Genomic DNA, 13,778 nt, shown 5'->3' with positions numbered 1-13,778 from the left:
CGTCCTGGATTCCACTGCTAGCCACTATCCTTCTTTGCCTACAATGCTTGTGAATTAAGGATATATCGAGGCAATACGCACAGGATGCATATATGCCAATAGGAGGCTGACCAGTTGCAGTCCTAAAACATCGATGGGAAGATTTAAAAACAAAACAATACTAAATGAATTTATTTAATTGATAGGTTTAATATAGAAAGCGCATAGGATGGAACGCGCGTACGTTTGAAGCGAAAGGTACTGGGTTTCATTCCCAGAGTGAACATCAACTCTGAAATGCAAGTACATCCAGCTGACGAGTCCCAAATAAGACGAAACGCGCGTCCTGGATTCCACTGCTAGCCATCATCCATCCTTGCTTATAAAGCTCGTGACTTCAGGCAATATCAAGGCAGTCCGCACAGTATGCACATGTGCCAACAAAAGACTGATCAATTGCAGTCCTAAATAACAATCGGAAGATACTAGTAAACGACACCAAGTGAATAAAGCACATAGAATTTTAGCGACCTGTAAATAATTCATTTTTGTATTGGTTATTTGAATCTTTCCATTGATGTTAAGGATTTTAGTTGATCAGTCCTTTATTGTCATATGTGCAAATTGACTCAATATTCTCATTAGGTAATAAGTATTTTTAAGCTGAGATGGATGGTGCCTAGAAGTTGAATATCAATTAATAGTAATAATGTTAACTAAATTGTCTGAAATTATCAATGAACAACTCCTCGAAATCAAAACTCCGTTGGCAAATGATAAGCTAGTAGATATTGTTTCACAACACATCATAATTGAACTGTTTAATATCGTAAACTAGGATTCAGCACAATAAGCAAAGATGGATAGTGGCTAGCAGTGGAATCCAGCATGCACGTTCCGTCCTATTTGCGACTCGTCAGCCGGATGTACCTGCATCTCAAAGTTGGCGTTCACTCTGGGACTCGAATTCAGTACCTTTCGCTTCAAACGCCATCGCGTTATCCACTCAGCTACTGAGTCCTGATAGCCACTTGCTTGTGCAATGAGGTGAAGTTTAAATTCACTTGGTATTATTTCTTCGAAACTTCCCATTTCTCTTCTCACTATTCTCATCAATATTCTGGAGAATGATTTACATCTTTTTCAATGATATCTATTTCTGCTATTTTAATAACAAATGAAGCTTTCTTACCATCATAAATAAATGAAATCTCAACTAGAAATACTCTAATACTGAACAAAATTTACACTAACACCATCTATATAGTTTAGTTAACCATTTTGACGTAAAGTGTTATTTAGCAGTTCGATAAAAAACAACAACAACAAAACAACTACATTGTAGTCAATATAATGTTAACCTATACAAAATAACATAAATTTAAATGGATTCAATTACATACCATATCTATTTAAAATTGAATATAACTTGTAAAGCTTAGATTCAATTAACAAGGCCAATGTACAAATAAGAATCTAGTCTATATTTGTCTAACTAGTTAACCAACAACTGTTACTAACTAATATTAGATTACACGACATTTTTCCAGTCTCATTTTACATGACATTCACAAAATTAAAGATCATACGTATAATTAGTACTTGAATATAAACAAAATAACATGGAATTTTTAAAACTGATTCTAGATTATCAATGTATTGTTGTTTCTTTTTTGTTGTTGTATAGATCTAGTCTATTACTTGCGGAAATAGTGATTTTATTTTATTTTTTCTTTTGTTGCTAAGATGATCTATTCTTCCCTTCTTCTATATCTGATTTTGTTCGTTTTTTTTAAAAAAAAATATTTTTGTACTACAGGGTAGACAAACAACACCTTACTTTTATGTAAAATATCGACGTGAATTAACTGCTACATGGTTTGACTATGAAAAAGAAAATGGTACAAAAGTAAGTTAACTTGTATAAGGAAATAGTATTACAATCATCTTATGAATCCTATAAAACTATTTGGATTCTCACAACTGACTATGTTATGTAATTTGTTTACAATTATGAAAAATAATTGAACATGTATTTGTCATCTATATTTATTCAAATGTTGTATATCAGTAGTTTTTTTAAATTCTAGATATGTAACTTTCTAAGTGTGCTATCAATTACAAAATATTACCTCATAGTTTTCTTATTATCAGAAGGGGTTTTGTGGAGATTTAGCATTTTCATAGTTGAAAGCATTAGTCAATTGAAGCTAGACCACCAGGGAAAACCTGGAAGCACTGGACGGCCGTTTCTTCCTATTGTTGGACTTCTCAACAGTGCGCATCCACGATCTCGCCTCGCGAGATTCGAACCCAGGACCTACCAGTCTCGCGCGCGAGCACTTAACCGACAGACCACTGAGCCGGCTTCCGATGGTGTTTATGTCTAACTCCAAGACTGGTAGGTCCTGGGTTCGAATCTCGCACGGCGAGGTCGTGGGTGCGCACTGCTGAGGAGTCCCACAATAGGAAGAAACGGCCATCCAGTGCTTCCGGGTTTTCGATGGTGATGTAGCTTCAATTGACTCACGCTTTCATAGTTTTCTATCAACTGGTTTCAATCAAACAAATAACACTTTTATATCTAGTCACTCAAAGTATTGGACATATTGTATATTTCATTGATGGGGCATAAATCAGAACAAAGTATGTCATAACAGAATAATTTCTAGATTAATGTGTTATCAGAATGGGAAGTTTTCCAAGTACTACAGAAGGTCAGTTATGTCACATAAAGCCAAATGATAATGTCTGTGGCTATGATATTAAGTAAGATGAACTTAACACCAGCTATAGTTGTGGATACACAATGTTAGATGTTAACTAGCATAAGGTATAGATTCGAAACTGTTTGCCAAGTGCTTCTAGTAATCTTACATTCTAAATAAAGTACACTGCAATATTTAGTCTCTAAAACTATCGGCAAATGTGGTTGAATTCATTCAGTAGTTAAAACTAAATGACAAAAGCGATAAGCTGATGTAAACGTCTTATTCATTCTACATATTCTGTATCAATTTTTTACAAGGATTCTTAAGTATGATGTTGAAGCAAAGTTTTTCCAAATATCAGAATAAATTTGACTATATTTCAGCTAACTTATATCATAGAAGTATGCCAGATGTAATCATCGAAAAAGATAACTGAATGATGTACAAAGTTTCTTTTCCTGAAGGTATCTACTTTCCTTACAAAAAGTTCAATAAACAGATAACCAAAATCTAATACTAATTACTTTGTGTATTAATGGTGCATCGATATGTTTTGTCATTTAAAGGGAGTAAATCATCTGCCTGAGAATTTCAAACACTCTCGGTCTTCAAAAGTTACATTTAGAGCACTAGTCAGAATGCAAAAATATAAAATAGATCTGTATTATTAATCATAATAATATCAATAATCAGTTGTTTAATTTAATTTCCATTTTAGCGCCTTGCCGGTAACCAAGATGCCATGACAGAAAATTTTAATACAATGGATCCACCATTTGTAGCACGTTATATACGTATTTATCCATATAGTTTAGAGCCAACTAAAACTTGTTTAAAATTAGAATTATTAGGCTGTGAAGCAAGTAAGTCTATCAATTATTTCAATATTGTCAAATAAAATGTTACATTACTCAATCCTTTTATCTATGTTATTAAGTCTAAATTGTTATGTAATAAGGAAATTATTACTAAATTCTATTCAGAAATTAGGATGAACTTAATATCCATCTGTCAATCTAAATTTGTTACATAATATATATTTGATAGACTAATATTTAATTAGTAGTATATTTCGAAATGTCTGCTTTGATATACTGGCAAATGTTTTTTTCCTACTTACAACAAATAATGTCGAAACAAATGAACATGGTTGTCTCGAAATTGAATGGATTTCCAAAAAAAGATTTTCTAATAAGTTGTGAAACTAAATTTAAAACGATGAAAAAATTTATGTATAAACGATTTCCAACACAAATCGATATCTGTTTAAGAATCATTGAACGCCTACAAGTAGTAGACACCCTCCAAGCATGAGTCCTATCATTCATATCTTCACTGAGGATTGAAATTAGTACGTTTAGGCCTGGTAGAAAGTAGGTTACACTTAGATTAATGATTTGTAGTCAAATAAATTAAATTTCGAACCCTGTGATATGAAAACAAGAACTATAACTAAAATCACAAATTTATTCTTAGCTATGAAGATAAACAAATCATAAATATTCTTTTATCGTTACTGATTTCTCAACATATCTGTTGTAATATGTATTTCAATAAAATCGGCCGATTTATTCTGATCGCCTATTTCTTTCCTCCTCATCATCTTTTTTAGATGGTATTTTAGAATACAAAGCACCTGAAGGAGCATTATTACCTGAAACTATTTCTCCTTCTCATCAACAATATAATAATAATCCATCAAATGAACGTACACGTTTATTAGATACAACATATGATTCAAAATCACATAAATTTCGTTTATTTGATAACATACAACAAGATTTTATTCATGATTTGTCATATCAAACAATCATAGAAGGTGGTTTAGGAAAATTAACTGATAATGATACAGAATTTAAAACAAGTACCAGGTGAGTTATATAACTGTAAATCATTAAATTCACTTAGTATTGTTTGTTTGAATCTTCCCATTGATGTTTAGGACTGAAACTGGTCGGTCTGTAATTGGCATATGTGCATACTGTGCGTATTGCCTCGATATAGCCTTATTTCACAAGCATTATAAGCAAAGATGGATAGTGGCTAGCAGTGGAATCCAGGGCTCGCGTTTCGTCCTGTTTGGGACTCGTCAGCTGGAGTTGATGTTCACTCTGTGAATCGAATCCAGTACCTTTCGTTTCAAACGACATCGCGTTATTCACTCAGCTACTGAGTCCTGGTAGCCACTTGCTTGTTTTTTTTATTATAAAACTTAGTGAGTTTTTGTGATTTCCTCATGATAGTGAGAAGTAGAAATTAAAGTAATAGTGTAATTTTATATGAAATGGTACTTATTCATAAGAACAGTGTGAATATGGCAAAATATTTTTGTATGAGTGTAAAAGCTACAGTATTATAACTAGCCTCTTCCTTTAATATTTATGTTTTGTAAACTTTCATGTAGAAAGGATAATATCAACTTTTCCAATAATCACACTAACATATTTTTCTGTAGAGAGTTTGATTCAAACCAGTAAACCTCCTGTAGTTACACTCCTCTAATCAGTATTTACTTACTTACTTGTAAGATAGTAGCACCCATGTTGCAACAACTTGAAGAATCACTGAACATGTACTAAAGAAATTGACGTTGAATGACCTTAGACTTATTAGTGTTAGCACATCATCCATGCACAAAATGTAAAGAATCCATGAATTCTTAAAACAATAACAAAATACAATAGTAGAAACCAATCGAGCTTTACAGATATGGCAGTATATCGTGGTATATCAACTATAAAATAAGGATACATAAAGTGTTCGTAATAAACAATTAAATGAAGAATTAGTAATGTTATTATTATGAGTTTTGTCTCATTATACTTGAATAAATAATATTTTACAATTATGTACAACTAGAACAGTCAAAAAAATGTGTAAGAAAACTCGATAAGATTTAAACTTGATACGTTCGTTGAAACAATTTTAAAGAGGTTTTAATGTATCAATATTATTTTATATTTCATTATATTCCATACATTTTCATTTGTTTTATGATTATGTTTAGGATTATTGACCTTGTTATTTTTATCATAGTTTCAAAATTTAATCACCTTAAAAGTAGAGATGTATGGTGACTAGCAGTGGAATCCAAGACGTGTTTGGTCCTAGTTCGGACACGTTAGCTGGATGTACCTGCATCCCAGAGTTGTTCACTACGGGACTTTAAACCAGTACCTAATAGGACTAAACACGCGTCCTGGATTCTACTGCTAGCCACCATTCATTCCTGATTATATTGCTTTTGACTTAAGGCAATACTCACTGGATGCACATATGCCGATAAGAGACTGATCAACTGCAGTCCTTATCATCAATGGGACGATTAAAATAGCTTATGAAAGATGAATTTAATCCCCTTAAATATCAACTACACAAGTCTTCATGCTTTTTAAATTTCTCATATCTATTCGAATTATAATAATGAAAATAATTACTTTTGTTACTATTTCCATGATTAGTCCATCCGTTTCATCGTCCCATGTCACGTTATTAACAAGAAATTGCACGCAACTGAATATTTGTACAAAACATATATGATTATTTTTCTTCAGTAGGTTTAATCACCTTATGAATATCTCTACACAAAATTACTCTGTATTATAATTTATGTAGATGTGTGTAAGGAATATTTTACACACATTCAATGAAATAAATATAAGTAATTTCACTGTATCTGTTGTTCTTCTCTTGCAAATATCGATGACTGTCAGTAGTATTGATCGTGTTCGATCATCCACTATTACATGCAAAAAATTAGTGATCGCTACAGAAAGTCACTAATAATAATAAAAAAGATAATTGTTATTGAATGTGTAGATATGCTAAAGGTTCCAAATTTATTCATTGAATATTTCGTTAACAAAGCCCCCGAATGCCTTAGTACGGTCGAGGGTGAGGAGAGTTAGATCTCCCTCCCGAAATGCTCTCACATGGCCATGCATATACAACCACTGCCAAGAAAGTCATCGCGGTGGGGGTGTTGTTTATGAAATTGAGAGGATGAAAAGCGAATGTCCGGCGCTTTAACCGAATTGGTGGATACGAAGGATCCTCCTAGAGGAGTTGTAAGACCCTGGTTCCAACCCAGTGGTGCACATGGGCTCAGGATCATGAGGCAACAAATAGCGTAATAACCAATTATTGGTCACCAGCTACCATGGGACTGCATCTCGTGACGTTGCTCCATTGTATTGTGAACCAGACCTTTAGGTCGAGGGCTCCATGTATCGCCCCCTAAGAAATCCACCTACTTCGGTATGGGCACCCTAGCAGTACCACAGCCCACACACAAATCAAGTGACTTGTGTGGCGCATATGTATTCCGTGCCCCTTTGTACCAATATTTGCGTTCAGATAAATAAATAAAACCAATTTTTAAAAGTTGATTAAACTTACAAAATATATCTAGTAAACAAGTATACTTAGTTTACAACTAAAGCATAAGTTATTTAATAACACTTTTGTCAAGTATAAGAACTTTCGTCTAAATTAGATCGAATAGTTTCACAGTATTTGAGCGCCGAGTTGATGAAAGACAATAATTAGGAATAATATATTCGTAAAATCTCAGCGAATGGATTTGTAGTAAATCCAACGTTTCGCCTGGCAATCTGGTCCAAGCTTTTTCAAAGAATTATCAAGTAGTCAAGTAGTTTGAACGATTTAAGCCCACTGCCTAGAAATACATACAGCTAATGTAATTGTCATTCCAAACACTACACTATGATTCATTCATATATCCAACCCTCAAACATATACAAATTTCGTTTAGTCTGAAATAAATTGTAATAAATGAATATTATTCATTTGAATATCTGTTATCATATTTTGTATATTCATTTTTTTTCAATTCAGCCCTTTCTCAAGCCATAAATTTATTGGTTGGAGAAGGAAATCTTCCACAAGACCGTTAAGTATGACATTATCAAATAAATCACTTGTGAGTACTTTAACCTCAAATCATAATGCAGAAATGGAATCAGATTTTCTTCGTATAATTTTTCGATTTGACATGATATATAATTTCTCGTCAATACGGATATATGTGTCAAATGATTTTTTAGTTGGTTTAACTATACCACGGAATATTACAGTTGGATTTAGTTTCCAAGATCCATCTCTTTATTATTACCGTCATTATGGTCAAAGTAGACAGCAGAAGACTGATCAGCAACAAGAACAACATGAAGAAAAAAACCCGTGGTCATCATCCATCCTTTATCAATTAACACCAGATAAACAAAACACTGATTCTCGTTGGATTGTACTGCCAATACATGAGGTGATCAGATCAAATTATGCAATACAAGCAATTACAAAACAAGTATCCCATAATCCAGGACAGTTAATACAAAATAACAGTGATGTTGAACAATTGAACATATTCGGATTAGGACAATTTGTAGAGATTAGAATATTTTTCAATAGTCAATGGTTGGCTGTTGGTGAAATTTTATTTGAAAATTGTAAGTTTATGCTGGAATAATAGTTTGCAGTTGGTATAATCTTCTTTCCTTTCTGTGGTGAAAATTTTGTCCTAAATAAACATTCATATAATAGTAAATCTTGATCTCGTAAAAACTACGTTTTTATTTAAACAAGTATGGTATTTAGTGGTCTTAGAAACCCTTTATTATGGTTTCTGAAACCAAGTGAGACTATTTTAAGCATCATCTGTTGTCAAACAGATATTTAACAGTAGTAAATTATATACCAATATAAAATGAGTATGATGAAGAACATGAGATTTTCCAAATTAATTCATATACTACTCATTGACATAGCTAAAGAATAGACTAACAGTCGAATTCCCTTTGATGACATGGCGTCAAGTCTAATTCCATTTTAGTGAACTTACAGTATCGTTTAAAGGCAGAGAGATGCACGATATGATGGATCGTTATTGGTTTATAATAGAAAATGAATTATCATAGTCACTTGGTTTTGATAATTCTATAAACACCTTAACGGAACAGCGGTGTTAAGGCAATCTATTGGCTACCTGTTTATATTCACAATTTGAAAGTACAACATAGCAGCGTAATCCAAGATGCGTGTCTTACCGCATTTATGACTTTCCAGCCTCATGTACCTGGACCACTTTGTTGATGTGCACATTAGGACTAAAAATCAATCATTTCAAACTTTTAATGCATTATCTACTAAGCTTCTAAGCACAAACAGTCATCAGTTTGTTCAATGGAATTAATTCAAATTTTTCCTAGTATTGATATAAATATTACGAATTCATTTTATTTCATTAGCTTCTCACCAGCTATTTACAATCTGTTATATATACAATTCAGAATTTCGAGTACATATTACTATTATGTGTAACAAAAATGTAAATAGAGATAAGAAAAACTTTAAAAAATGTATTTCAAATATATTTTTCATATGAAAAACATTCCACAATACTGATAGTAACAAAAGATCATAATTCATTTAGTATTGTTTGTTTGAATCTTCCCATTGATGTTTAGGACTGCAACTGGTTAGTCTCTAATTGGCATATGTGCGTATTGTGCGCGTAATGCCTCGATATAGCCCTAATTCACAAGCAAAGATGGATAGTGGCTAGCAGTGGAATCCAGGACGCGCGTTTCGTTCTGTTTGTGACTCGTCAGCTGAATGTACCTGTATCTCAGAGCTGATGTTCATTCGGAGACTGGAACCCAGTACTTTTCGCTTCAAACTCCATCGCATTATCCACTCAGCTACTGAGTCGTGATAACTACTTGCTTGTGCAATGTGGTATTCAATAAATGATCAGATGATAATGATAAATAAGAATAAAATGACCAGTGAGCAGTTAGTTAAAATAAATTTATTAAACTTAGACAGTCGAATACTTTATCATTCTGCTTATATATATACTTCATTTCTCTATTCCCTAACTATCCATTTGATCATCTCTATAGATTTTCGCAATATTTTGTAGGTTATTTATATACTATTTTTTCGCTTTTCAAAGACAAAAAAAATAATAGTGGAAACAAGAAAAACAGCGTAGAATTATCTTTAAACTCGATTAAAGACAGTGGTTGATTCTTTTTCCAAATTGATCTTCATTCTTGTTGGCCTTTTTCTTTCAGTTAATTTATCTCTCTTTTCCTAACAAAGTGAAAGAAGAATATAGAAGAGATGAGCCTTAACTTAATATTCTTGTTGTAAAACAAAAACTAAAAGATATTTCATTAATCATCTAGTCAGCGGAATATGAAAAATCAAAGTAAATATGAATTCTATCCATATAGCATTTAGTATATACTAATGAAAAAATAAATATATGTTGTTTATGCTTCCTAAACAACAGCCGGAAAGATATAAAAATATCTGGATATACAACTCAAGAGAGGACAGTGTCCTATAATCACTCCACCAATTAAGTCCACTACTATTCATGGGACATAAAACACCGATTAGGGACCTTCAAGTAAATCTGTTCTGGGCTCTTCTTCCTAGTTGTTGTGGCTTTTATGGTTTTAATGTCTGCTTTCAATTCTTGGTACCATGTGTTATTTAGTTTGACTCTTTAACTTTTGCAATAAAAATTCCAAGTTACTGCTTGGTATATGATGTAGTTTATTGATCGTATCCACTTCCGGAGTCGTTTCTTATTCTCCTCGTAATTTGAAATAGATTATTACTGATGGTCCCTGGCCAATGGATCTAGAGTGTCGTACTTGGACAGTTATTTATTAGTCCCTATACACTTTTTGTGATGGTGATAGGAGTTTCTCAAGTTTCTGCTCTGTACAGTAGAAACCTTTTAACATTACTGTTGAAAATTATGCCTTCGATCTTACGTGACAGTTCTTTTGACTTCCGTATATTATTTGGTTGTAGAAATATCCAACTTTTGTCTTCACGTCTGGACCTTATACCTCTTATTTACCATTTTGTTGATAAACTAACTCGCACACACAACATAGGACTTCACATTTGAGCCTAGGGTACGAGTGGTGGTGACAATCTTCTCAGGTACTCCATAGGGTCAAATAAGAGTCCACAAGGTTTTCTTATCTCAACTGTCGAGCGTTTTCTCATATTCAATGGATTTGATGTATGATGATGAGTTTCATTCAACTGACTGTTCAACAATTTTATTTATTTATTTATTTAAACACATAAATATTGGTACAAGGAAGCACCAGATACATATGCGCCATACAAATCTCATTCGATTTGCTTGAGGGCTGTGATACTGCCCAGGTGCCCGAACTGAAGCAGGTGGTTTCCTTAGGGGCCCATACCCGGAGCCTTTGACCGAAAGATCTGATCCACAAGTCAGTGGAGCATCGTGAGGAGATGCAGTCCCATGGTAGCCGGTGATCAACGATTGATTCGTACGCCATTTGTTCCCTCAGGATATTGGAGCCCATGTGCACCATTGGTTTGGAATCAGGGTTTTCCAACTCCCCTAGGTGAACTCGCCTTGTCCACCAACCCGGTTAAAGCGCCGGACATTCGCTTTTCGTCCTCTCACTTTCGTAAACAACACCCCCGCCACGAGAAGGCAGTGAGTAGGACTTCCCTGGCAGAGGCTATATATTCGCTGGCCATGTGAGAGCATTTGGAGAGGGAGAGCGGAATCTCCCCACTCTCGACCGTACCAGGGCATTTGGGGGCCTGTTCAACAATAGTCTAGAGTGTCACGACTTGTTCAGTACATGATCGATATTTACGGAATCTAGCCTGCTAATCTCAAAGTTAAGCGCCTAATAACTTTCCCATTTGCTTCCCCAACAATCTGCCGAAATTTTTTCTTGGAATGACCACACAGACATTAGCCCGTGCGGGTTTTACACTTATTGAGTCTCCGTATTTCGGTATTTTAGTGAATTGTTTCTCCTTACAGCCTGTTGGTACTTGTTCTTTCCCTCAAATCTCTCTGAACAGAATGTGAAGTGCCTTTGCAGTTATCTCCACATATGACTTCAGCGCTTCAGCTGGTATGTTGCCTGGTCCTACAGCTTCGACATCCTTGATTTTGTGTCTAGTAGGAAGGCTCCATTAAACTCTTCTAATACTGGTTGTCCAGTTGTCTAATACTTGCTTATGTTCAATCTAAGCTTAGCCACCACCAGGTGATGATCTGTAGACGCATCAACTCTTCTCTTCTATCTTACATCTCTCATGGACTTTCTGAATTTTTACTTATATGTATGTAATACATTTGGTTGTCTGTGATGTGATCTTGTGAAATCTATGTAACTTTGTACATGGATTTTTGTTGGGAAACGCTGTCATCAACTACCATATTGTTGAAAACATATAGATATACAAATCTCTCGCCACTCTCATTAATTTATCTTAATCCAAGTCGCTCTATGACGGCGTTATACCCGGTGTTGTTGATCCCGAACCTAGAGTTTAGGTCCCCCATCAAGATGGCCAATTGTTTTCCTTGACATTCCTCTAGGATGAAATCCAACCTCTCATAAACTTGCCTTTATAACCTACACTGCTATCGTTCGTGGTAAGTGGAATGGTAGCTTGATGGTTAATCCTTTTGATTTACAACCACTAGGACCGTGCTTCGAAATCCTCCACATCTACGTCATTTTGAGCGTTCGGATAATATCATCAGCCCTTACAATTAAAGTGTGGCTCATACTCAGTTACTTGTTCAATGAGTTGGTGGGTGTGGATTCTTGATTTCACTCATTGTTCTCCTTTCCGTTTTTGCTTTGAAGAATACTTTGATGATTTTGGAGCAATGAGATTTCTGTCTAACAAGAACTCTTGTGAGGCTGTGGCAATAATTAGTGCAACTACTTCTGTGTGTAAGACAATTTATTTTTTGTGATCAGAATACAATAAAAGCTCTTCTGAAGTTATTTTTTTCTCCATATTGTGCCCAATTAGTTTTGTTTGTCCCAAGCAGAGACAGGTTGTAACTTCTCATTTCTGTGACTACATGGAGGACCTTCCAATTTTCAGAAATGTTTCTGATATTCCATGTGCTAGATTAATTGTTATTGTAGTTATCAGAGGGCCATCAGCCTAATGGCTTCTGAATACTCCATACTTTCACTTCGAGGCCTAATAATATTGCTTTATTACGACACTTCAATTCCCATAGTCTAATAGATCTAACTGTTTTACTCTGGCTGGTATTTTTGTATAGAGATTCTTTTTTAATGAGGTGGGGTCTATAATCTTATTCTCAACCGTCTTCTTTTTCCTGTGGTATCGGACCGGCAGAACCCCAGATTGGTTCCAAGAAGACTTATCAATTCACAGTTGACTGTATCTAATTTTTAAATATTAACCGTAAAATAAAATTTGGTTAGTTTTCAGCATATATCCTCTCGAAAACAAATTCCATTCTTTTGATGAAGTTCAAATAACAGACAAGTGACAATAAGTACTATGAACATTAAGAAGTAGGCATTAGATAATTCAACTTCATTACTTTAACATTACTTAATTTGATTTGATTTTTCGTAAGTATACCTATTTATGTATAACTGATGGATTACTCTTCATTTAAATATAGAGATAAATATAGATATTTTCATTTAGAGAACTAGTTTAATTTTAACAAATAATCAATCGAATGTATTTGAATATAAATTTACAGAATCTATTAGTAAAATCTGAGAACCATATAGTAAATACTTCATTTGCAAAATGTCAATCAATTGTCTTGTACTTTATTGTTCCTTCATTTTCTCACCAATCATTCACTGTTCTCGTTCTCTTTTCTTTGATTTTCTTAACCTTCTGCCTCCAGGTAATTTACTTTTGATTCGTGATACATACTACTTATATTAGTCGACATCAGTAGCACACACTATTGTTGTATTTACAAGAAATAAAGTCTATTGCGGTAAATAAAAACGTTATAAAGTCAATGATTTCTTACCAATAAAAATCGGTTATATCGATCATTTTATTGCTGTATCATGGAAAAATGAAGTGCACTTGTTTACGACAATGGAGTCACTGGTAAAAGCTTTCCAAATTCAAAACGCAGAAAATATATATATATATGAATATGGTCAGATATATTAATTGTCTAATCAATCACGAAATACAGACTCAACAAGACATATCATATATATATATATATATATA

At 33.8% G+C, this 13,778-nt stretch overlaps 1 protein-coding gene across 1 annotated transcript in view; it reads left to right on the top strand.

Moving 5' to 3' along the window:
- Smp_135340 (putative discoidin domain receptor) overlaps positions 1-8,178 on the top strand; it is a gene marked incomplete at both ends in the record, with an annotated part of 84,175 nt that extends 75,997 nt beyond the window's left edge. The window contains 3 exons of the mRNA XM_018789685.1: positions 3,409-3,553; positions 4,303-4,554; positions 7,757-8,178. Coding sequence (XP_018655103.1) covers positions 3,409-3,553; positions 4,303-4,554; positions 7,757-8,178 — 819 coding nt within the window. The remainder of the gene's footprint in view (positions 1-3,408; positions 3,554-4,302; positions 4,555-7,756) is intronic.
- Between the last annotated feature and the right edge of the window lie 5,600 nt (positions 8,179-13,778).

This window comes from Schistosoma mansoni, chromosome W, assembly GCF_000237925.1.
Source record: "Schistosoma mansoni strain Puerto Rico chromosome W, complete genome".
Taxonomy (NCBI): domain Eukaryota; kingdom Metazoa; phylum Platyhelminthes; class Trematoda; order Strigeidida; family Schistosomatidae; genus Schistosoma; species Schistosoma mansoni.
Note: the sequence above shows the minus strand (reverse complement) of the source record. Positions and strands in the feature narration are given on the sequence as shown.